General features: G+C 39.8%; 1 protein-coding gene across 2 annotated transcripts in view; it reads left to right on the top strand.

The window, feature by feature from the left end:
* The window catches only part of LOC126269060 (ubiquitin carboxyl-terminal hydrolase 8), a 228,810-nt gene that overhangs the window by 97,258 nt on the left and 106,912 nt on the right, over window positions 1-24,640 (top strand). For both annotated transcript variants that reach the window (XM_049973962.1, XM_049973963.1), the window contains exon 7: window positions 22,925-23,412. In XM_049973962.1, the coding sequence (XP_049829919.1) occupies window positions 22,925-23,412 (488 nt within the window). The remainder of the gene's footprint in view (window positions 1-22,924; window positions 23,413-24,640) is intronic.

The following is a 24,640-nucleotide window of genomic DNA, read 5'->3' as shown; positions in this document are numbered from 1 at the left end:
CCTACAACCTCTTGACGCTCTGCCTGTTGGCAGTCTAGTCCCTGCACACTCCACCAGAGAGCGTTCATCTCTCTCCCCACCTGTACACTACTATCTCTTCCCCTTTCCTGCTCCCTCCAGATTGCTGCTTGCATCCCATGTGACAGTTGCATTGTTGCAAGACGCTGGAGTTGGTGGTCATGTGTGTGTGAGGTGTGCTTGCTTATGTGTGTGTGAATGGTGTGTGTCTCTTTTAGTGATGAAGGCTGTAGTCGAAAGCATCATGTCAGTGTCTTTCAGTTGTGTCTGTCTGCAACTTGATATTTCTTCTTTACATTAAGTAGCAATCTGTCTTTTCCTACATTGTTAATATTCTTACCCGGAATTTCCATTGTTCAGTTTGTACTCGGTATTCATTACAAACAGCAGTACTACCCCCCCCCCCCCCCTCCCCCTTTCCAAGCACCATGTTGAATGAAAGAGGTGAACAGGAGAACACCTGGAATGGATTCTAGGTCAGTGAAGTCATGTCCTCTACACTGGCTGAACGCAGGATTTGTCTGTACCTGCTCATCATCCTAGAAGAGTGTGGAGGGTGTTAGATACATGGAGCTCTACAGGTTCAGCAGGGAGATGAATCAGTTCTGTTTTGGACATGTACCTGTTACGGATGTCAGAAACCTCTGTTAAAGGTAATTTGAGGACTGTGATATATTAGAGTATGATCCCCCGAAGTATTTTCCAGCACTACAGTCAACATTTTGGTGTGGGTTCATCTTTGTGGATGATAATGATGCACATGCCCACCTCATGAATGATGTTCTCCATGAGACAGGAATCGACTGAAAAGAATGGTTTGTGGCATTTGTTGACATTAACTCCATTAGCAAACTTGGAACCAGTTGCAACTTGCATTGCAACATTGCAGGAACCCACCTTGCGCACCGGATGACCTCAGGAAGTCCATTATCAAATAGTGGCAATATCTCACCCACCTTGTGGACAGAATACCAGCAAGGTTACAAGCATGTTACAATGCACAGGTTGAAGCAGTAGAGTATGAGTGAGACAGCAGATTTTGGTGTTGCATATACACAAACCTGTACTCTTTCACACTGACAGTATTTTGGTTATTATTTTGTTTTTAGTTAACAGTAAAGCTATCTTTTTAGTTTATGGGCATATATACGAATGTTTTGACTTCCAATTGTTCAGCTTAAAACCTCCTGCACATTGTCGATCAATTTATGAGTGACAAGGTAGGATAAGGGAAATATGAATAATTTACGAGTGAAATAATAACGCTAATAACAGATAATCCATCATTTTTCATAAAACAAAAAACTAATTACAAAATATACTTTAGGTTTCAGTTTTGAAAGAGGGCAGAATAGATTTATAACTTTGGGAATAGGGGAACACAGTTCAGTGATTGTCAGTGAGTTAAAGTGACATTCTTACACTTCTGTGTGAGCATAACATATTCTTGTATTTAGTTAGCTCCACTGACATGTAAAATAAACCATCATATGGCAAAGGGTCAAAGTTGAAGAAGCATATTGTGTGTACAGAGAGAAATGTCCCAGTAGGACACTTCCATGTAATAGGAACTTTTATGCTGTTAGCAATATATTAAGGAAGACACATTCTTTTGTATCATGTAGTATTGGAAGGTGATCATTGATTAAAAGAAGACTACATACAGGAGGAAGAGTTATAAAAATTCTGAACATACTAACACTTCACTGAAGTCACACATTTATGTTCAGTTCACTCATGGCTTAAACCCTTTGTGCATTGTCACTTCACAGTAAGAAGGAAATCATGACGTAAGATAACAGAAATTTTAATAGTTTATGTATAAAATGATAAAAATAATAAAAATTCATCTGTCTTTTTCCTGAAAACAAAAATTTCTTTCTTCTGCAGGATGACTCTGAAAGTTTATATTAATGATTACTCATTCCACAAAAACATTCCTTTTCCTTGACTAAGAAAATTTCTGTGGTAACAGCTTGTGTAATATTCATTACATTTACACCTGTCCAACAGATAAAGGTGCTAGACAAAAATATAGAAATATCATGAGAAATGCATACTTGAACATAAATGCACATCTATCCAAGACTGTGGGTTGCACTGTTGTATTTGCCCATGAATGACTCCTGTGCAATGTCCTTAATAAGTTGAAAGTGGAATCATGGTCAGAACAGTGTTTGTGTAGTAGTGAGTGCATTATGTGAGAGCTAAGTGAATTCAAGTGTGAAAAAATTTTTGGTGCTCACGTGGTTGGTGCTACTGTAACCAAGGAAGCTGAAGTGTTCGGTATTTCAGCAGACACCATAGTGAAGTTCTATGTCGCATACAGGGAAAGCACAAAAATATCATCTGCTAAGTCACAATGTGGATGAAAGCATGTGCCAAGTTTTTGTGAGAGTCATTCATTGAAGAGGATTGTGACGAGAAATAAGAGGACGGCAGCTGCAAAAATCACTGTAAAGCTGAACGCTGCTCTCATGAAACTTGTCAGCATAAAAGTGACATTAAGGGAGCTTCATGAGCAAACAATTTGCCCGGTGAGTTGGAATTCCAAAACCACTCATGAGTTGTGCAGATGTCAGAAAAGAAAAATTGGTGCCAAAGCCGAAAAACGTGAGCTATGGACCATTGGAAGAAATTCATTTGGTCGGATGAGTCTTGTTTCACACTGTGTCAAATTTATTTGACCATTTTGGCTGATCAAGTCCATCCCATGGTACAAAATATTTTAATGAATAGTTGTTTATTCAAGCAACTTTAAAATACAAATTTTTAACAAGCCACTCTTAAAATAAATGTTGTGTCTATGTAAATTGAATATGACAGCAGCTGAATCTTATTACAGATTTTTGCATGAGAGGGAAGCAGCAACGAATATTCATGGAGGGTTCTTACAAAACTTATAAAACTTTTCCCTCTCCTTCAGGTTGGCTGATACAGCAAACATATAAATATTATTTTGAAGGAAAACAGTCTTGGTTGCAGTAATTATTGTTTAATGATGTGTTTCGTTTCTTTAGGACATCGCCAGAATTTCTACAAATAAACAAGAAAGGATAAAATAAATAAATGCAGGCAGTGCTTCATTTGTGATGGTATGCACCAGTATTCCATACCGATACCTCTGTCAATAGAAAAGTCATAACTGCAGATTTTGAGATGTGATAAAATAGAAATTTATAACTGCAGATTTTGAGATGTGGTAAAATAGAAATTTATTTTTTATCAATACAAATGTTGTTTTCACACTTTTAAAATGCACAGAAAGGTGTTAAAATAACATTTTAAGAAGTTCAAATTTCAGAAACACACCTCCGGAAGATCTCTATACCGGAACATTATTTTTTAAAAATCAAGTGCTGGCTGCAATTGTGGTCATGTCGTGCATAGCCTGAAATAAAAATATTAAAGAAGCATCTACAAACCATTGGAAAGAAAGGTTATGTTTATTGTTATACTGTAGAATAAGCATGCGTCAAGGCTGTGCTAAACGGGAGGGGGTTTACTTATATGTATGAAGTAGTAAGAAAACCTTTAAAGAACGAAAATAAAGTACAATAGTAGAGGCAGATTGGATTAGATTAGGTTAGATTAGAGGCAGAATGAAAAGTGCAAGCCTTACCTTCGATACACACATAACAGAAGTTACAGCAGTGCAGTGATAGGTCCACACTTACAGAAATGTGGATATGTGGCTTCAATTAAACACAGTATAGTAAAAATTGATTAATACTGTTGAAGACATCAAGCATGTAAACAGTTAAACATTGGACTAAGTGGTCCATGGAACTTTGTGGCAGAAACTAACACTGATGTTGTGCATGAGTAAATTTGAAATGAAAGTTTTAATTAAATGCCTGTGTCCACCTCAGCAGGTATTATGTTCTGTTTCCTTCAGCTTACCATTCACTATCACTTGTGCTCCAAGGACGAACTTCAGACCTAAAATTCCAAATACTGCATTAATAGTAGGAATAAACAAGATGTCAACTTCGGAGATTAATGTACTCATTCAGTTTTTTCACCACACTCCTGCAAAACTATGTTTTTAAAGTAGACCATATTCATTGATCAAAGGGGTTATGGCCCTCATGTTGACAGTTGTTGATTTGACTATAAGAAAAATATATTAAAAACAAAGATTCCAAGACTTACCAAGCGGGAAAGCGCCGGTAGATAGGCACAATAAATAAAACACACACACACACACACACACACACACACACACACACACACACAGAATTTCTAGCTTTCGCAACCGACGGTTGCTTCTTCAGGAAAGAGGGAAGGAGAGGGAAAGATGAAAGGATGTGGGTTTCAAGGGAGAGGGTAAGGAGTCATTCCAATCCTGGGAGCTGAAAGACTTCCCTTAGGGGGAAAAAAGGAAAGGTGTACATCCGCGCGCGCGCGCCCGCCCACACACGCTCATACACACACACACACACACACACACACACACACACACACACATACACATACACACACACACACACACACACACACACACACACACACACACATCCATCTGCACATACACAGACACAAGCAGACACTTGTAAAGGCAAAGAGTTCGGGCAGAGATGTCAGTCGAGGCGGAAGTGCAGAGGCAAAGAAGTTGTTGAAAGACAGATGAGGTATGAGCTGCGGCAGCTTGAAATTAGCGGAGGTTGAGGCCTGGCGGATATCGAGAAGAGAGGATATACTGAAGGGCGAGTTCCCATGTCCGGAGTTCGGATAGGTTGATGTTGGTGATAAGTATCCAGATAACCCGGATGGTGTAACACTGCGCCAAGATGTGCTGGCCGTGCACCAAGGCATGTTTAACCACAGGGTGATCCTCATTACCAACAAACACTGTCTGCCTGTGTCCATTCACGCAAATGGACAGTTGTGGTTCCAGATTGTGTTGACTAGAATTTTGAGGTGTTGGGGGGAGTGGAGCTGGAAGTGGGAGATTGAGTAGATGGGAGAGACTGGGTCTGTGTGCAGTGAGAGGAGGTTGAGGTTTGTTGGAAAGGTTGTGGAGGGTGAGTGAGTTGCCTTTCCGGAGGTGGGAAACCAGGAGATTGGATAGTTTTTTGAGGTGGAGGGTGGCAAGCTGTTCTAATTTGCGGTTGGCCTGTAGGAGGATGCTATGAACAGCCGGTGTGGATGTGGGAGAGGAAAGATTGAGGACTTTGATTTGGGATAGGAGTTGACGGGTGTGTTCATTGGCCGAGTCGATGTATAGGTGAAGGATTAGGCAGGTGAGGGCTATGGATTGTGCAGTTTGGAACTGGTATAAGGACTGATGGAAAGAAGGATTGCAGCCAGAGATGGGAACTTTAAGTGTGAGGCCTTTGGGTGTAATGCAAAATGTCAGACAAGCCTGAGTAAATAAAATATGGGAGCGTAATCTGGCTAGGGTGAAGGCATGTTTGCGGAGGGAATGTAAATAAAATTTAATGGGGTCGTTGTAGGGATGTTGTGAGGTTGACATGGTATTAGAAGGTGTAAAGGGTAATATGAGGTTAAAGATAAAATAAATAGAAATATATATAGGGAGAGATAAATGTGTGAAAAAAGTCGAAAAAGTGTTGGTTTGAGATGAGCTATGTTGATCCTGTGCTGAACTTAGGTTGGTGAACAACAATGGGTGCAAAGGTTATGTAGTTGTGTTGTCTCCAAAACACGTTAAAGGGTGGGGAAATTCAGGAAAATTTCGAAAAAACTTTACGAAAAAAGTCTCAAAAAAAAATTTCGAAAAAAAGTTCCCGAAAAAAATTGCGTGTAAATGTATTCAAAGGACTGGTTATGTACTGGCAGGTTATGAAAATGGGGCTAACAATTGTTTGATGAAGAAATAATAACGTTTAATCCTGTGGGAAGCTGCTAAAAAATGATCAGTTACGTGGGAAAAACAGGAATTGAAATAAAACGATAGTTGTTGGAAATAGCTGAGATGGTTGTTTAATGGGTGAAAGGAACTGAAGCTGTGAAATAGTATTCACGAGTTTACACGAAATGTTTGTAAACTTGGAACAGTGGATTTTATAGCAGCGGTTATGTTGAAAGCATTAAAATTTTTTAGGTTATGGTTTGGAAGTAAATTACGTATTATTGAGTATAATTAGGCAGGATAAAATGTATGGTAGATTATGGAAAAAGGGAAGATGAATACAAAGTGAAACTACTTGTACAAACAAAAAGAGAAAAGTAAGATGATAGAGAAGATTTTGAAATGCAACAGAGACAATATGATCTGGACTCACATGAAGAACAACTCCTGAATTTCCTCTCCAACCTCAACTCCTTTGGTTCCATCAGATTCACCTGGTCCTACTCCAAATCCCATGCCACTTTTTTTGACGTTGACCTCCATCTGTCCAATGGCCAGCTTCACACATCCGTCCACATCAAACCCACCAACAAGCAACAGTACCTCCATTATGACAGCTGCCACCCATTCCATATCAAACGGTCCCTTCCCTACAGCCTAGGCCTTCGTGGCAAATAAATCTGCTCCAGTCCTGAATCCCTGTACCATTACACCAACAACCTGAAAACAGCTTTCACATCCCGCAACTACCCTCCCGACCTGGTACAGAAGCAAATAACCAGAGCCACTTCCTCATCCCCTCAAACCAAGAACCTCTCACAGAAGAACCCTAAAAGTGCCCTACTTGTGACAGGATACTTCCCGGGACTGGATCAGACTCTGAATGTGGCTCTCCAGCAGCGATACGACTTCCTAAAATCCTGCGCCGAAATGAGATCCATCCTTCATGAAATCCTCCCCACTCCACCAAGAGTGTCTTTCCGCCGTCCACCTAACCTTTGTAACCTCTTGGATCATCCCTATGAAATCCCCAAACCACCTTCCCTACCCTCTGGCTCCTACCCTTGTAACCGCCCCCGGGGTAAAACCTGTCCTATGCACCCTCCCACCACCACCTACTCCAGTCCTGTAACCCAGAAGGTGTACATGATCAAAGGCAGAGCCACGTGTGAAAGCACCCACGTGATTTACCAACTGACCTGCCTACACTGTGACGCTTTCAATGTGGGAATGACCAGCAACAAACTGTCCATTCGCATGAATGGACACAGGCAGACAGTGTTTGTTGGTCATGAGGATCACCCTGTGGCTAAACATGCCTTGGTGCACGGCCAGCACATCTTGGCACAGTGTTACACCATCCGGGTTATCTGGATACTTCCCACCAATACCAACCTATGCAAACTCCGGACATGGGAACTCGCCCTTCAGTATATCCTCTCTTCTTGATATCTGCCAGGCCTCAACCTCCGCTAATTTCAAGTTGCCGCCGCTCATACCTCACCTGTCTTTCAACAACTTCTTTGCCTCTGTACTTCCGCCTCGACTGACATCTCTGCCCGAACTCTTTGCCTTTGCAAATGTCTGCTTGTGTCTGTGTATGTGCAGATGGATATGTGTGTGTGTGTGCGCGAGTGTACACCTGCCCTTTTTTCCCCCTAAGGGAAGTCTTTCCGCTCCCGGGATTGGAATGACTCCTTACCCTCTCCCTTAAAACCCACATCCTTTTGTCTTTCCCTCTCCTTCCCTTCTTCCTGAAGAAGCAACCGTCGGTTGTGTGTTTGTGTGTTTTATTTATTGTGCCTATCTACCGGCGCTTTCCCACTTGGTAAGTCTTGGAATCTTTGTTTTTAATATATTTTTCCCATGTGGAAGTTTCTTTCTATTTTATTGACTATATTAAAAAATACACAATTTGTGCAAGTAAATACCCCACCTTATTTTAGCAATCTTATTTTAGCAAGTATGGCTCTTCTCTTTTCCTACCTTTAAACTGACTTATCCAGCAACTTGTAAGGGAACTACAGTTTAACATAGACTATGAATCACAGTCCATTATATCCTTTTTGAACACGCACAACTTAATTTGGAGGTGAGAGGAGCAGTAAGTGTCAGAAAACTCCTTGGACCTACTGGCGTTTGGCCCCAGACTTTTGCATTTGTGGACTGATACTTCCTTGCTGAGTCGCTAAGCCACATTGTTACAAGGGGTGTACCACAAGGAAGGGGCACAGTCAAAAAAGTTTATATAATTGTTAAATTTTCTGCAGAATTTGTGTTTGGAACCATGTAGTTTCTGTTCATCGTATTGAAGTGAGAAGTCGTGAAAATTCAGTATTTAGCACATTATATATGAAAATTTTCATTTCCCTTCATTCCATTAGTAACTTAATTACCACCTGTGTTTCTGTGTTGTGCTTTACTGTGTAAACGAAATACACCATGTAACTAACAACTAGAGGGTTTAGCTACCATGCACTACAGTCTGTTCTGATTGCAGCGTATTTCCTTTGCTTTCTTCTGTAAATGAAAACATTTCATATTAATAATTTTCTTAATTGTGTGATACACAAAGCAAGAGATTTCAAAATAAATCCTTTCTCAAGCTGGACCACGTAATTCTGACAGGACGCACAGTCCCAGCATTGCATTTCGGCAGGTGAACTGTGTACTGTGGTTAAGGGTTTGGGAGTGTGAGTTGCATAGGGTAGGGATGGACTAGGATGTTGTGTAGGTTGGACGGGTGACAGAATACCACTTTAGAATGGATGAGTAGGATCTTGGGTAGGATGTCCTTCATTTCAGGGCATGATGGTAGCCAATCAAAGCCTTGGCGAAGGATATGGTTCAGTTGTTCCAGTCCAGGATGATATTGGTTGCTGAGGAGGGTGCTCCTTTGTACCCGAGAGGGGCATGGTGCGATGATGGGGTATGTGAAGTGGCATCATCAATGGTGAATAGGGATTCGGGAGGTGAAAGGGAGAGAATGGTGGAGAGTCGGTGAAGGAAGTGTTTAGTATAGTTGATGCAAGAGGCTAGGTTCGAGGCAATTGGTTGGAGGTACTGATCAACAAGGACGGAAATTCTTTCAGTAGGAGCTCAATAACCAGTACCAGTGGAGTGTCCAGGATTACTGGGTTTGTAGATTTTTGAGAGCATTATTAATGTTGGTGGACGCGGTGCCAGCTCTCTGTACAATAACATCCTGATGCCCATGGCCTTTCTACTATTGAACACCACCTCTCCCAAAGTCCTTCAGACTCCAAACGTACCAACTCATTGCTCCTACACCTTACTAAGTGTATCATAACTTACAAGTGCTTCTCCTTTGAGGGGAGGGTATATAAACAAATTCTTTTCACAGCTATGGGCACCTGCATGGCACTCTCCTAGCCTCCCAAAACCATAAACCCTTTGTCTAGTTCAGATTCATTGTGTTATCTTGATGAACTGGATTGAGTGCCAGGACATCCTTCCTTATCCCTCCGCAATCCCAGTACCTTCTGTCCCATCCACCTCACCTGGTTCCCCCGCACCCCAGTGCGCCATCTTCCTGGATGTTGGAATCTCAGAGATGGCTCCATCTGCACCTATGTCCATATTAAACACATTAACCACCAACAATAGCTGAATTTTGACGGATGTCATTCCTTTCACATCAAAAAGTTCTCCCATACAGCCAGTCCACCCTTAGACACTGTATCTGCAGTAACAAAAATTCCCTTCTCCCAGTATGCAGAAGAGCTTATGAGGGTCTTCATAGGTCAGCACTATCCCCCAAACTTAGTTAACAAACAGATTTCATGGGCTATATTCTCACACATCCCTTATCCTCCCCATGAATCAGTTACAAAGAAGTGCCCATCTTGCCATCCAGTATCACTTAATTGTAAATTTCCGTTCGTCTGTCATGTCACCTCCTCCCAATTCACAACTTCAAGCTGCCTTCATTGTGCCCCACTCCACATCGGCTCCCACACTCACGCATCACATGCCCAGCTGATGCACCTGCCACCTCTCCTTCTCATATTTCTAACCTACAACTGCACCTACACATCCCATACCCAGTCTGTTCTAACTGCTGAACTGCAATTATTTTGGAAGCTAGTAGGTTTTCTTTCTCCTCTGTGTGTTGATGACTCAACATTTCTGCTGTAATTGAATGGTCTCCTTTACTTCTAAATTATTTATGTTCTATCAGAACTTATCCATAATATTTATAAAGCAAGAAATTTGATAGAGAGTACCATTCGCTACTTGATTTCATAGTTGTTGTTGTTGTGGTCTTCAGTCCTGAGACTGGTTTGATGCAGCTCTCCATGCTACTCTATCCTGTGCAAGCTTCTTCATCTCACAGTACCTACTGCAGCCTACAACATTCTGAATCTGCTTAGTGTATTCATCTCTTGGTCTCCCTCTACGATTTTTACCCTCCACGCTGCCCTCCAATACTAAATTGGTGATCCCTTGATGCCTCAGAACATGTCCTACCAACTGATCCCTTCTTGTGGTCAAGTTGTGCCACAAACTTCTCTTCTCCCCAATCCTATTCAATACTTCCTCATTAGTTATGTGATCTACCCATCTAATTTTCAGCATTCTTCTGTAGCACCACATTTCGAAAGCTTCTATTCTCTTCTTGTCCAAACTATTTATCGTCCATGTTTCACTTCCATACATGGCAACACTCCATACAAATACTTTCAGAAATGACTTCCTCACACTTAAATCAATACTCGATGTTAACAAATTTCTCTTCTTCAGAAACGCTTTCCTTGCCATTGCCAGTCTACATTTTATATCCTCTCTACTTCGACCATCATCAGTTATTTTGCTCCCCAAATAGCAAAACTCCTTTACTACTTTAAGTGTCTCATTTCCTAATCTAATTCCCTCAGCATCACCCAACTTAATTCGACTACATTCCATTATCCTCATTTTGCTTTTGTTGATGTTAATCTTCTATCCTCCTTTCAAGACACTGTCCATTCCATTCAACTGCTCTTCCAAGTCCTTTGCTGTCTCTGACAGAATTACAATGTCATCGGTGAACCTCCAAGTTTTTATTTCTTCTCCATGGACTTTAATACCTACTCCGAAATTTTGTTTTGTTTCCTTTACTTCTTGCTCAATATACAGATTGAATCACATTGGGGAGAGGCTACAACCCTGTCTTACTCCCTTCCCAACAACTGCTTCCCTTTCATGTCCCTCGACTCTTATAACTGCCATCTGGTTTCTGTACAAATTGTAAATAGCCTTTCGCTCTCTGTATTTTACTCTTGCCACCTTTAGAATTTGAAAGAGAGTATTCCAGTCAACATTGTCAAAAGCTTTCTCTAAGTCTACAAATGCTAGAAACGTCGGTTTGCCTTTCCTTAATCTTTCTTCTAAGATAAGGCGTAAGGTCAGTATTGCCTCACGTGTTCCAGTATTTCTACGGAATCCAAACTGATCTTCCCCGAGGTTGGCTTCTACTAGTTTTTCCATTCGTCTGTAAAGAATTCGTGTTAGTATTTTGCAGCTGTGGCCTATTAAACTGATGGTTTGGTAATTTTCACATCTGTCAACACCTGCTTTCTTTGGGATTGGAATTATTATATTCTTCTTGAAGTCTGAGGGTATTTCGCCTGTTTCATACACCTTGCTCACCAGATGGTAGAGTTTTGTCAGGACTGGCTCTCCCAAGGCCATCAGTAGTTGCAATGGAATGTTGTCTACTCCGGGGGCCTTGTTTCAACTCAGGTCTTTCAGTGCTCTGTCACACTCTTCACGCAGTATCATATCTCCCATTTCGTCTTCATCTACATCCTCTTCAGTTTTCATAATATTGTCCTCAAGTACATCGCCCTTGTATAGACCCTCTATATACTCCTTCCACCTTTCTGCTTTCCCTTCTTTGCTTAGAACTGGGTTTCCATCTGAGCTCTTGATGTTCATACAAGTGGTTCTCTTTTCTCCAAAGGTCTCTTTAATTTTCCTGTAGGCAGTATCTATCGTACCCCTTGTGAGATAAGCCTCTAATCCTTACATTTGTCCTCTAGCCATCCCTGCTTACCCATTTTGCATTTCCTGTCGATCTCATTTTTGAGACGTTTGTATTCCTTTTTGCCTGCTTCATTTACTGCATTTTTATATGTTCTCCTTTCATCAATTAAATTCAATATTTCTTCTGTTACCCAAGGATTTCTACTAGCCCTCGTCTTTTTACCTACTTGTTCCTCTGCTGCCTTCACTACTTCATCCCTCAAAGCTACCCATTCTTCTTCTACTGTATTTCTTTCCCCCATTCCTGTCAATTGTTCCCTTACGCTCTCCCTGAAACTCTGTACAACCTCTGGTTTAGTCACTTTATCCAGGTCCCATTTCCTTAAATTTCCACGTTTTTGCAGTTTCTTCAGTTTTAGTCTATAGGTCATAACCAATAGATTGTGGTCAGAGTCTACATCAGCCCCTGGAAATGTCTTACAAATTAAAACCTGGTTCCTAAATCTCTGTCTTACCATTATATAAATCTATCTGAAACCTGCCAGTATCCCCAGGCTTCTTCCATGTATACAGCCTTCTTTTATCATTCTTGAACCAAGTGTTACCTATGATTAAGTTGTGCTCTGTGCAAATTTCTACCAGGCAGCTTCCTCTTTCATTTCTTAGCCCCAATCCATATTCACCTACTACGTTTCCTTCTCTCCCTTTTCCTACACTCGAATTCCAGTCACCCATGACTATTAAATTTTCGTCTCCCTTCACTATCTGATTAATTTTTTTTAATTTCATAATACATTTCTTCAATTTCTTCGTCATCTGCAGAGCTAGTTGGCATATAAACTTGTACTACTGTAGTAGGTGTGGGGTTCGTTTCTATCTTGGCCACAATAATGCGTTCACTATGCTGTTTGTAGTAGCTTACCCGCATTCCTATTTTGCTATTCATTATTAAACTTACTCCTGCATTACTCCTATTTGATTTTGTGTTTATAACCCTGTAATCACCTGACCAGAAGTCTTGTTCCTCCTGCCACTGACCTTCACTAATTCCCACTATGTGTAACTTTAACCTATCCATTTCCCTTTTTAAATTTTCTAACCTACCTGCCCGATTAAGGGATCTGACATTCCACGCTCCAATCCGTAGAACGCCAGCTTTCTTTCTCCTGATAGCGAAATCCTCTTGAGTAGTCCCCGCCCGGAGATCCGAATGGGGGACTATTTTACCTCCGGAATATTTTACCCAAGAGGACGCCATCATTTAATCATACAGTAGAGGTGCATGCCCTCAGGAAAAATTATGGCCGTAGTTTCCCCTTGCTTTCAGCCGTTCGCAGTACCATAACAGCAAGGCCATTTTGGTTAGTGTTACAAGGCCAGATCAGTCAATCATCCATACTGTTGCCCCTGCAACTACTAAAAAGGCTGCTGCCCCTCTTCAGGAACCACACATTTGTCTGGCCTCTCAACAGATACCCCTCCGTTGTGGTTGTACCTATGGTATGGCTATCTGTATCGCTGAGGCACGCAAGCCTCCCCACCAACGGCAAGGTCCATGGTTCATGGGGGATTTCATAGTTGGTGTTGTATTATTCAGTGGTGGATGGTTTTTACAAGGATGTTGGATATGTCCTAGTATTAGTAAAAAATTCATATATACAATAATCAAACAATGGAAAATACAGGATGGAATTTAACAATACTATGAGAAGGAAAATAGCTACTCACCATATAGTGGAGATGCTGAGTCTCCATAATGAGATGTTGAGTTCAGAAAGAGGATAAGGCAATAGTGTTAGCTACTGCAAAATGTGAAAGTATGTTGTGAAATTTAGAGGGGTGTGTTGGTATTAATTACTTGTGTTACATTTTGTACCAAGATCCTACTCTATATTATCTAAGTAACCCTTCACCACATATTTATTTTTTAATAGCCTTTTTAAATAAATTTGCTTTTGTGATGTCTTTTAACAATTATCATTTGAAAACATAAAGTCTGTCATCCATAAATGTAACATTTTGGGCAATTTATCATAAATTTATTTCCTTGGTAGAAAATTCCAGTTGAGGTTCCTGTTTAGTAATTCTTTGTAAATATAAGTAACAGTTTAAACTGTGTTCCACTGTCATGGGCATAGTGGTTTTGCAGTAATTATCAGGGTTATTTATTAAATGTATAACTGATTGTAAATGTACTTGCATAATGAATTTAGAATCTTCAGTATTTTGAGCAGATTGCTAAACCAGAGTGATTACTATTTGTGGTTATTATTATGCTTAAGTTCCTGTAGAAACTATGTTCATATTTTATTCATTTGTTGCCGTCCACTGTGGTCGAGCAGTTCTAGGCGCATCAGTCTGGAACCAAGTGGCTCGCAAGTTCGAATCTTGCCTCGGGCATGGATGTGTGTGATGTCCTTAGGTTATTTAGGTTTACGTAGTTCTAAGTGTAGTGGACTGATGACCTCAGATATTAAGTCCCATAGTACTTAGAGCCATTTGAACCATATTTATTCATTTGTTCCCCAGGAAATAATTCCATAGCTAAGAACTGAGTGTACACATGAGCAGTATGTAACTAAAAGGCTCTAAGAGCATAGTATGCTGGTGATATTCTCTTTGCAAGCATTTTGAGTGTTCATACCACTTAAACTGAGAATCGGTATTCTTTTCTAAAAACATTGTGCTTGCTACCTAATATACAGGGTGTTACAAAAAGGTATGGCCAAACTATTAGGAAACACTCCTCACACACAAATAAAGAAAAGATGTTATGTGGACATGTGTCCGGAAATGCTTAATTTCCATGTTAGAGCTCATTTTAGTTTCGTCCACCTACGCTCAATGGAGCACGTTATCATGATTTCATACTCCACCTGTGCTGCTAGAACATGTGCCTTTACAAGTACGACACAACATGTGGGTCATGCGCGATGGAGCTCCTGTACATTTCAGCCAAAGTGTTCGTACGCTTCTCAACAACAGATTCGGTGACCGATGGAGTGGTAGAGGCGAACCAATTCCGTGGCCTCCACGCTCTCCTGACCTCAACCCTCCTGACTTCATTCATGGGGGCATTTGAAAGTTGTTGTCTATGCAACCCCGGTACCAAGTGTAGAGACTCTTCGTGCTCGTATTGTGGACGGCTGTGATACAATACGCCATTCTCCAGGGCCGCATCAGCGCATCAGGTATTCCATGTGACGGAGGGTGGATGCATGTATCCTCGCTAACGGAGGACATTTTGAACATTTCCTGTAACAAAGTGTTTGAAGTCACGCTGGTACGTTCTGTTGCTGTGTGTTTCCATTCTCTGATTAATGTGATTTGAAGAGAAGTAATAAAATGAGCTCTAACATGGAAAGTAAGTGTTTCCGGACACATGTCCACATAACATATTTTCTTTCTTTGTGTGTGGGGAATGTTTCGTGAAAGTTTGGCCATACGTTTTTGTAACACCCTGTAGAGGTACTATCTTCATTAATTTAACTGTCTTTTTTTCCACTTTTCAAAGTAAAATTAATGAATTTATTTTCTTCATGTTCAGTTTAACTTAACTGCATACAGACAAATTATAGACTTCCCTTAGGGTTTCATTTTCTTTCTCTGCAGGTAGCTCCCTTATTTTTTATCTTACTAAAATATTGGTATCATCAGTAAAGAGTTTTTTTCCATGACTCACAATATTGGGTAATTTAGTGAAGTATATCAGGAACAGTAATATAGGAACTCCTATATTAATGTAGTTTGGATCTGATAAGTGCTTCACTCACAGTTTAGCCTCATTTGAGGCTTTTGTTATCTCCAATTTTTGTACCCTAATTGCTATGTATGATCAGAACCAGCCATTAGCCGCATCTCTTATTCCATATGACACTAGCTTATGTAGTAGAATCACGTACTGGGTGATCAAAAAGTCAGTATAAATTTGAAAACTGAATAAATCACAGAATAATGTAGAGAGGTACAAATTGACACATATGCTTGGAATGACATGGGGTTTTACTAGAAAAAAAAAAAAAAAATTATATACAAACGTTCAAAAAATGCCCGACAGATGGTGCTTTATCTGATCAGAATAACAAAATAAGACAAAGCAAAGATGATGTTCTTTACAGGAAATGCTCAATATGTCCACCATCATTCTTCAACAATAGCTGTAGTCAAGGAATAATGTTGTGAACAGCATTGTATAGCATGTCCGGAGTTATGGTGAGGCATTGGCGTCGGTGTTGTCTTTCAGCATCCCTAGAGATGTCAGTCGATCACGATACACTTGCGACTTCAGGTAACCCCAAAGCCAATAATCGCACGTACTGAGGTCTGGGGACCTGGGAGCCCAAGCATGACAAAACTGTTGGCTGGGCACACGATCATCACCAAATGACACGCGCAAGAGATCTTTCACGCGTCTAGCAATATGGGAGTTTTTTTTTTTCTCCTTCCTCTCTCTCCCTCTCACTCTCACTCTCTCTAATAGAACCCCATGTCATTCCAAGCATGTGTGTCAATTTTTACCTCTCTGTCTACATTATTCCGTGGTTTATTAAGTTTCCAAATTTATACTATACTTTGATCACCCAGTACCTCAGACAGTTCTAAGAATATGCTCTGCGACACACTCATCCTTGTTATGAGCATCAAGTACTACTTTTGTTAATTCTACTACAGCTGATTTTGTACTCCTACATCTTCATGCCAAAACTATGATGCATTTGAAAAGTTGTGTGACAATAACACGCTTTATACGCCTTGTCATGGAAGATGAAAATTGGTATTTCTCTGATATTATTTGCTGACAATACACTTCTATACAATGAAACCACATTATTAGAGTGATATTTTCACTCTGCAGTGGAATGTGCGTTGGTATGAAACTTCCTGGCAGATTTAAACTGTGTGCTGGACCGCGACTCAAACTCAGGACTCGAGTTCAAGTCTCTGTCCTGTACAGAGTTTTAATCTACAAGTAAGTTTCAAGCCACATTATTATTTCCCTGTGATTGTCATTTGATGCAGGGACTGTCAGTTGTCCGCCACAATCAGAAAGTTTATGTAATAGATGAAAAGACTAGGTTTGAACAATCACTAATCAGTCACCAGGTGAAGTGGCGCAGTGGTTAGCATACAGGACTCGCATTCAGGAGGATGACTGTTCAAACCCGTGTCCAGCCATTCTTATTTAGGTTTTCTGTAATTTCCGTAAATTGCTTTAGGCAAATGCCGGGATTGTTCCTTTGGAAGATTACGGCCAATTTCCTTCCCTCATCTGATGGGACCGATGACCTTGCTGTGTGGTCCCTCCTCCCAAATCAACCATCCAACTAATCAGTCTGTAGGCTCACAAGGAGAAGAAATGGTGGGAAGAACTTCAAGAAATCATCTATATGGTAGTGTAGGTTAGGGTCTGAGGTATCACATCTGGATCCATTCCTGAAATTGGACTCTCATTTGCAAGTAATCAATGGAAAAAAAATTCCAAGATGCTCAAGGGGCTTAAATATGTAGTATTATGCAGAATGATGGCTGTAGTCTAATGGTGAAGATATATTCCTAATGTGCAGAAGGTTGTGAGTTCGAATGTTGTCACATGCCATGATATTTTTTATTTTTAAATACTTATCAAAATTATTTTCATAATTATTTTTATTCTTTTAATTGTTTTAAATGTAATTTTTTACTTCTAATATTTCACAGTATCATAGTATTGACCCTTTCCTTTGCTCGTATTTTTTCTTCCTATCATTCTTTATTCATTTGGAATACTTGCGCAAAAAAAGGATAAGATAATAAATCAATCATATAGGCCATGCAATGGCATCAACAATTTATTTTTCATTACAAGCTGTAAATTTTTTGTGGTAATCGCCATACAAACATTTAAAATGTAAATTCTTGTTGCACTATGGGCAAAATAAAGCAGATGAAGATTTAAGCGAGAGAAGGGATTGTAAATAAAATGAATTTTAAGTAGAATGAGGAAGAGAAGTAATGAATGCAATAACATGGATGAAAATATAAAATGATAAAATGGAAGAAATTAAAACAAGCATAATCATCATCATCATCATCTTGGACAATTTCAATTCCCTGGCCAGGTCTGTATGGAACATAGGCCTCTCCATTGTCTTCTGTCTTGCCACCATCTCTCCGTCTTCACCTTGGTCTAGTCTTCTCCTTTCTTCTGGAGGCACTCCTCTACTCCTTTCAGCTGTCTGTCTCTCGATCTTCCTCTTGGTCTCTTTCCTTCAAGTTTCATCTCATGTATCCTCCTGAGTATCCTCTTCTCGTCCATTCTCTTAACGTGTCCATACCATCTCAGCTTTGATTTTTCTATCTCCTGTATGGTTAAACCTTCATTAACTCTCTGATCCTATCATTTCTTAGCCCGTCTATCTTTGTCACTCCAATACTGTTTCTCAAGAATTTGATCTCCATAGCTTTTCTCTCTTCCTTTCATAACCCAGGTTTTTGATGAATATGTCAGGATCAGCACATAGTATGACTGGTATAAAACCTTTTTACTGAATTGAGGCACATCCTTGCTCCATATCAGGCTTCTGACACTCTTCCAAAATGCTTCTGCTTTTCTCCCCTCTCATTTATTTCTCTGCCGTCCATCTTCCTGTGTCAGGCTTCCTAGGAACTTGAAACTCTCTACTCTCCTCAATCATTCCCCACCAATTATTATTCCCATTGTTACTCTCTCCTCCTTTCTTGTTGCGATAATCATCTCACTCTTACGTATACTAAATTTCATCCCATATTCTTGTAGTGTTCGTTGCCATATGTCCACCTGCTCTTGTACTTCCTCCTCCTCATTCCCCCAAATCATCAGATCATCTGCAAACACCATAGCTTTCATATTCCTTTCACCAATTACTTGTGCTACTGTACTCATTACATCATCCATCACTACAGTGAAGAGTAATGGTGAAAGTGCACTTCCCTGCCTCAAGCCATTCTTCTGTTCAATCCAAGCTGATCTCTCTGCTTCCACTTTCACACAGCTCACACTGCCATGGTACATTTCCCCTTATCCTCCAAATAATCTGTTTTGCTACTCCTCTGTTCTCCAGGGCTTTCCACACTTTGCTTCTAAGTACACTATCATACTTTTTTTCAGTGTCCAAGAAAGACATTAGTAGACCTATTCCATATTCATAATGCTGTTCCTGCAGTTGTTGTACAGCAAAAATTAGATCCACAGTGGACCCCCCTGTTCTGAAGCCATGTTGCTCTTCTCTCATTCTTCCTTCTAATTTTCCCCGAATTTGTCCTTCCAAAATTTTCTCAAAAATCTTTGCACAATGGCTCATCAATGTTATCCCCTTGCACTCTTTTCTATTTCCCTTCTTAAAGATCAGGACAATTATTCTCTTCTTCTGGTCTTCTGGGATCATCTTCTGTCTCCACACAATTTTCATTACTCAATATAGCCATTGTATCCCTACCTCTCCTGCTGCTCTCATCATCTCTACACTTAGCTGGTGACTTCCCTCCCTTCATCTTGCCCAGTGCCTCTTTCGCTTCTCCCCATGTAAGGTCTTTTTCTAATCAAAGTTAATCACTCTAAAGTTAATCAATAAAAAAATAATTAAAATCATATGGACAAAGATTCCAAGTGAAAGAAAAAGTGATAAGAAGAAAAAATTAAAGCAAATGAAAAATTTAAATGATGAAAAAAATGATGCAACAAAGAAATAAAAAATATTATAATCAGTCAATCAAATAAAAATAATAATCGAAGTCATAAAGACTTAATAATAAAAAAATATCAAACCACTTGATGAGATTTGAACCCACAACTTTCTGCACGTCAGGAATATGTCTTAACCACTAAGCTCAGCAATCGTTCTGTGTAATACTATTACTATTGAGTCTCTAGAGCATTACAGGAAATTATTTTTCATAAATTGCACTAAACATTTCAAACTATCAATCCCACCCCTGGGCATCTCTCCCTGTCAGTATGTCAAATACATTGGGTAACCATGCAGAATGATTTAACATGGAATGTCCACATAAATTAAATTGCAGGGAAGCCATGAAACAGACTGATTCTCATTGGCAGAAAACTAAGGAAGTGTAAGTATCCACAAAAAAGATGGTTTACAAAACTTTTGTCAGGCTGAATCTAAAATTGTCAGTGTGGGACCCTTACCCTTGAATTAATCGAATAAGTTTTTAAGAGAAGTCGTGTGGTTTGTTATGATTTTGTTCACTCAAGTTGAGAGCCTTATTGAAATGTTCTACATATTACATAGGGAGAATCTACACGACAGACGTGGTGTCTAGTTCAGTGAGTGAACATTACAAGATTGAGCAACCAACATTTTATTTTTCTTCCATGTACATTTCCCGTAGTAACCAGATCAGTAATATTCCTTTGTAGAACAAGATAAAGGCAGAAGAAAAGGAATAATATTGGTAAACTACATCAAACTCTTGCCAAACCAGCCTTTACTAGTTTGGCCTCTCAACAATTCAACTTGCATTCGAAATGACACACAAGAATGAACCATCAGGTGCAACAGTGTCGTTAGTGAATTACAATGTTAAAGAATGCTACACATATTTGAAATTGTGGGAATCTTTACAGTTCAGAATCATGCCTTCTAAAAGGAAACATGTTATGCTAGAGCTCAAACAGAAATTCAGAATTTTAGGGAAGGTGAAAGCCATTGCTGCTGAGTACCGTGTTGGACAAGCAACTATTTATGATGTCAAAAAGAAAGACTATTTTATTCAACATTGTGCAACCAAAATGGATGGTGAGCTGGGAAAACAGAAGGTTATGGGAAAAAGTTAGAATGAAAAACTGGACGTAGATGTTTGTAGATGGTTCATACAACAGTGCAGTAAGGGAAGTCCAGATAGTCCCAGAATAAAAGAAAAAGGAGCTGCATTTAACAAACAACTTGGTGGTAGTAACTTGTTTGCAGCAAGTGAGGGTTGGCTATTGGAAATTACATGGCGTTCAGTATCGGACAGCCACCGGGGAAAGTCACTCAGCTGATGGACAATATGCAAACGAGTTTGTAAACAAGTTAAGGAAGGTAATAGAGAAGGAAGATATAACTGCTGATGCCTTGTACAGTGCTGATGAAAGTGCTCTCTTTTACAAGATCCTTCCTTGAGAAACATGAGTTGCCAAACATGAGAAGGAGACTTTGGGTACAAGCAAGAGAAACAGTGCGTAACATAAATGGAATGTTGTAACGCAAATGAGTCATAAGCTTCTGCTCACGGTGATTGGGAAATACCAACTTCCACTTTTTTTTTTCGACAGAGTGACATAAATACACTACTAGTGCAATATTTCACTCAGAAGAAAGTGTGGCTGTACAGAAAAATATTCTCTCGGTGGTTCCATGAAACATTTGTACCAGCTGTGAGAAAAGATCCAAAGAAAAAGAAGAAGAAGAAGAAGGAGGAGAAGAAGCAGCAACTTCCACTGTAAGCTGTTCTTATTACTGAAGTGCCCCCAATCATTCTTCCAATATGGCTCTGAAGCCCAGGGGTTTACAAGCACTTTTTCTTCCATGTAGTGTGACAGCCCTGATTCAGCTCGTGGACCAGGGAATTTTGGAATCAATTAAATGTCATTATCGACATGCACACCTGGCCTCCTTGCTGAATGAATGTGAAAATGACTCTTCCAAGACTATGCTGAAGGTGTCGAAAGCAATGAACTTACTTGATGTTCTCCAGGAAGATGAAGCATGGGATAAAGTGGAAAGCACTATGATGATAAAGGGCTGGAGAAAAGTGTTGCCATCCATTGAAGCAGAGTGACAGTGATGAGCCACTCAATTCAGAGTCATCAGTTGCTGATACCTTGTACACTGACATGTTCCACAAGCTTCCAGGAGGAGGAGAAATTGATGATGAAGATGTTGGTAAGTGGTTGAAAGAGGAAACCTGTGAGACAGACCAAACATTTACAGATGAAAAAATAATCAAAAGCAAAAGCAAGCAGGAAAGTGTTCAAAGTGATGAAAAAGAGGACAGAGAAAGAGTGAGCATGAAGATTTCTCACACTACAGACATCTTCCTGGAGTACATTATGCCGCAACCAGATACTTGCAGTACCAATGTAATGATAATAAATTAGTTGTGTGACAAAGCATGCTGCCATCGCATATTGTCATTCGGACAATTAAAAATTTGTAACATGTTTTGTAATGTGTGATACTACTGTATAAATATGTACACACTCATTGACAAAGTTGCCTTTGGAAATGAATATATCATTGAATTTAATAAAGTATATCCCCCTATATTATTAAAATTTCTGTTCGGATTTAGTGAAGCACATCCTCTATGTTTTTAGAGTTATATCTTTGGATTTAATAAAGTACATCCCCCATGTTTTTAAAATACATTTCAGACACTCTCAATAATCCAGCACTTCCACTAATCCAACACCCATATGTGAAATGAATGGCCTGATTACCTAGAGTCTAACGTGTGTGTCACAAATTATACTATGCCTCAAAGGATATAGATAAAGAATGTAAGTTGAAAGATGTTTCCAGGTGAGCTGGAATAAGTTTCTGTATTGTTCTTTTTACACAACACAAGCATTCATCTACTTTTCTTTACACAATGAAAGACAACATGTTACTGACATTATCAGGGTAATTTCATAGCAAGTGTGTGTGCCTTGTAAAGCATAGAGCCCTATTTGATTTTCATTTATAGAGGTGTAAAGGCAACCCGCCAGGGAAAATTTATCCTGAATGGAGACATATGTGATGTCATGTAGTTGCCAGCTAAAATACTTAAAAACTGTGATATTTTCTCATTTAGCTATAATGTAGCCCAATTTTCCTTTCAGATAAAATAAATAAAAATTGGAAACATTCTGTGATTGCTGCAGTAGTGTAGGGAATTCCTTCTTAATCTCCTTCCGAAGAGAAGAATTTAAACGATCACTTTTTAGTAGTTTATATATTTGTATTGCAACATTTTATATGTTGATTATTTTGTTATCTACTTTCCTTTTCAGTGAGTTGTAGTATTCATTCTATTGGCCACCTTGGTACTTGTAAAGCAACTTTTTCTTTTTTATGTGTTATTCTTTCTTTGTTTCAGATACAATAGAATACCCTGATATAAATGACTCAGTCACAAATACTGCACCATCACTGCCAAAAGTGGATCGTTCATCCAAACCAGCACATGTTGCTATAGCTGGACCAACTAACAGTAATAGTACAGGCCCAAGTGACGCTGATGCTGGTGGTGGCAGTGTTGTTTCAGATGCTCCATCAGTGCAACATGATAATGTGAGTTTTACACCACACAACAAGCCAGCCTTTGATCGTTCATCTAAGGCAGCAGCTCTTCAATTGTATGAGGAAAGAAGTCGTGCTTTAGCCAGCCTTCTAGAAAAGCGAGAGACATTGGCAAATAGCACACTGAATTTGGAAAAAAACCGGCTTAAAGCAGAAGAAGAGTGGGAGCAAATTAGACTACGTAAAGAGAAGGAAGCAGAAAAGGAGCTGAGAATGCAGCTTCAGCAGAAGGAGGAAGAACTGCTAAAAAATATAAGGAACTTAGAAAAGGAACGAAAGGAGAAGGCAAGTTATTTAAATCACATTGCAGCTGTACTAGAAAAATACATGTGTAATGGTATGTTAAAGAAAAACTAATGTGAATTTTTGTTTTCTGGCAAAAATTTCTTTTGTTTGTCTACATAACTGTTAGATAGATAGATAGATATTCAGCAATCACAGGCCCTGCAGACCACACGGTGCTTCCACAAACTGCCTCCATTCCTTGCTGTTTTGTGCCCCTCTAGGTGTCTTCAATTCCCAGGGCTGCTAGGTCCTTCGCCAGGTTGTCCATCCAGTACTGCCTTGGTCGTCCAATGGGGCATTTGGTGTTTGGTTTCCCCACTAGTGCTAACTTTGCATTGCTTCCATCTGGCATACGGGCTACATGGCCCAACCATTGTATTCCTTTGCTCTTTATCTTCTGTAGGATAGCTGTTTGTCGCATCAGAAGGTAGATTTCCTTTTTTTTTGTCCTCCTCCATTCTCCATTATCTAAAACTGGTTCCCATATCTTCCTCATTACTCTTCTTTCAAATGTTAATCATTTTTCCCTTTCTCGCTTAGTCATGCTCCGTGTTTCTGAACCATACATTACTGCTGAGCATATCACTGTGTTGTAGATTTTCATCTTAGTGTTCACTGAGATTGATTTAGAGCCAAGCATTTCTCTGAGGGGATGCATGCATTTTGTTCCTACTGTTATTCTTTCCTTGATGTCCATTTTTATGTTGTTGTCCGTGGTGAACCAAGATCCCAAGTATTTGAACTGGTCTACTCTCTTGAACCTCTTGCCATCTATCTCAAGAAATTATACCTGCTCTTGTCTTATTCCTAATTGCGTGAACTCTGTTTTGTCTTGATTGACTTTGAGCCCTACCTTCTGTGCATAATTGTCCATTTTCAGGTATATTTCTTTCAACTCGTGCTTAGATTCACGTAATAGTACTACGTCATCTGCACATGCGAGACAATTGAAGTTACCGTCCATCTCCATTCCAGCCCACTCCTTTTGGCTCCACTCTTTTATTACTTTCTCTAAGATGACATTGAACAGAACACATGAGAGAGCATCCCCTTGTCTAAGGCCTGTCTCAATCTCAGATGTTTCTGATGTGGCTCCTCGGAAACATACTGCTGCCTTTGATCCTTCCATACAAGCTTGCACCATTCTCACTAGCTTCTAAGGGATTCTGAAGTCTCGCATTGCATTGTGTAGGCTATTCCTGTGGATGTTGTCATATGCACATTGAAA

This window comes from Schistocerca gregaria, chromosome 1, assembly GCF_023897955.1.
Source record: "Schistocerca gregaria isolate iqSchGreg1 chromosome 1, iqSchGreg1.2, whole genome shotgun sequence".
Classification (NCBI taxonomy): Eukaryota; Metazoa; Arthropoda; class Insecta; order Orthoptera; family Acrididae; genus Schistocerca; species Schistocerca gregaria.
The sequence above is the reverse complement of the archived record's forward strand: the minus strand, read 5'-3'. Positions and strand labels throughout refer to the sequence as shown.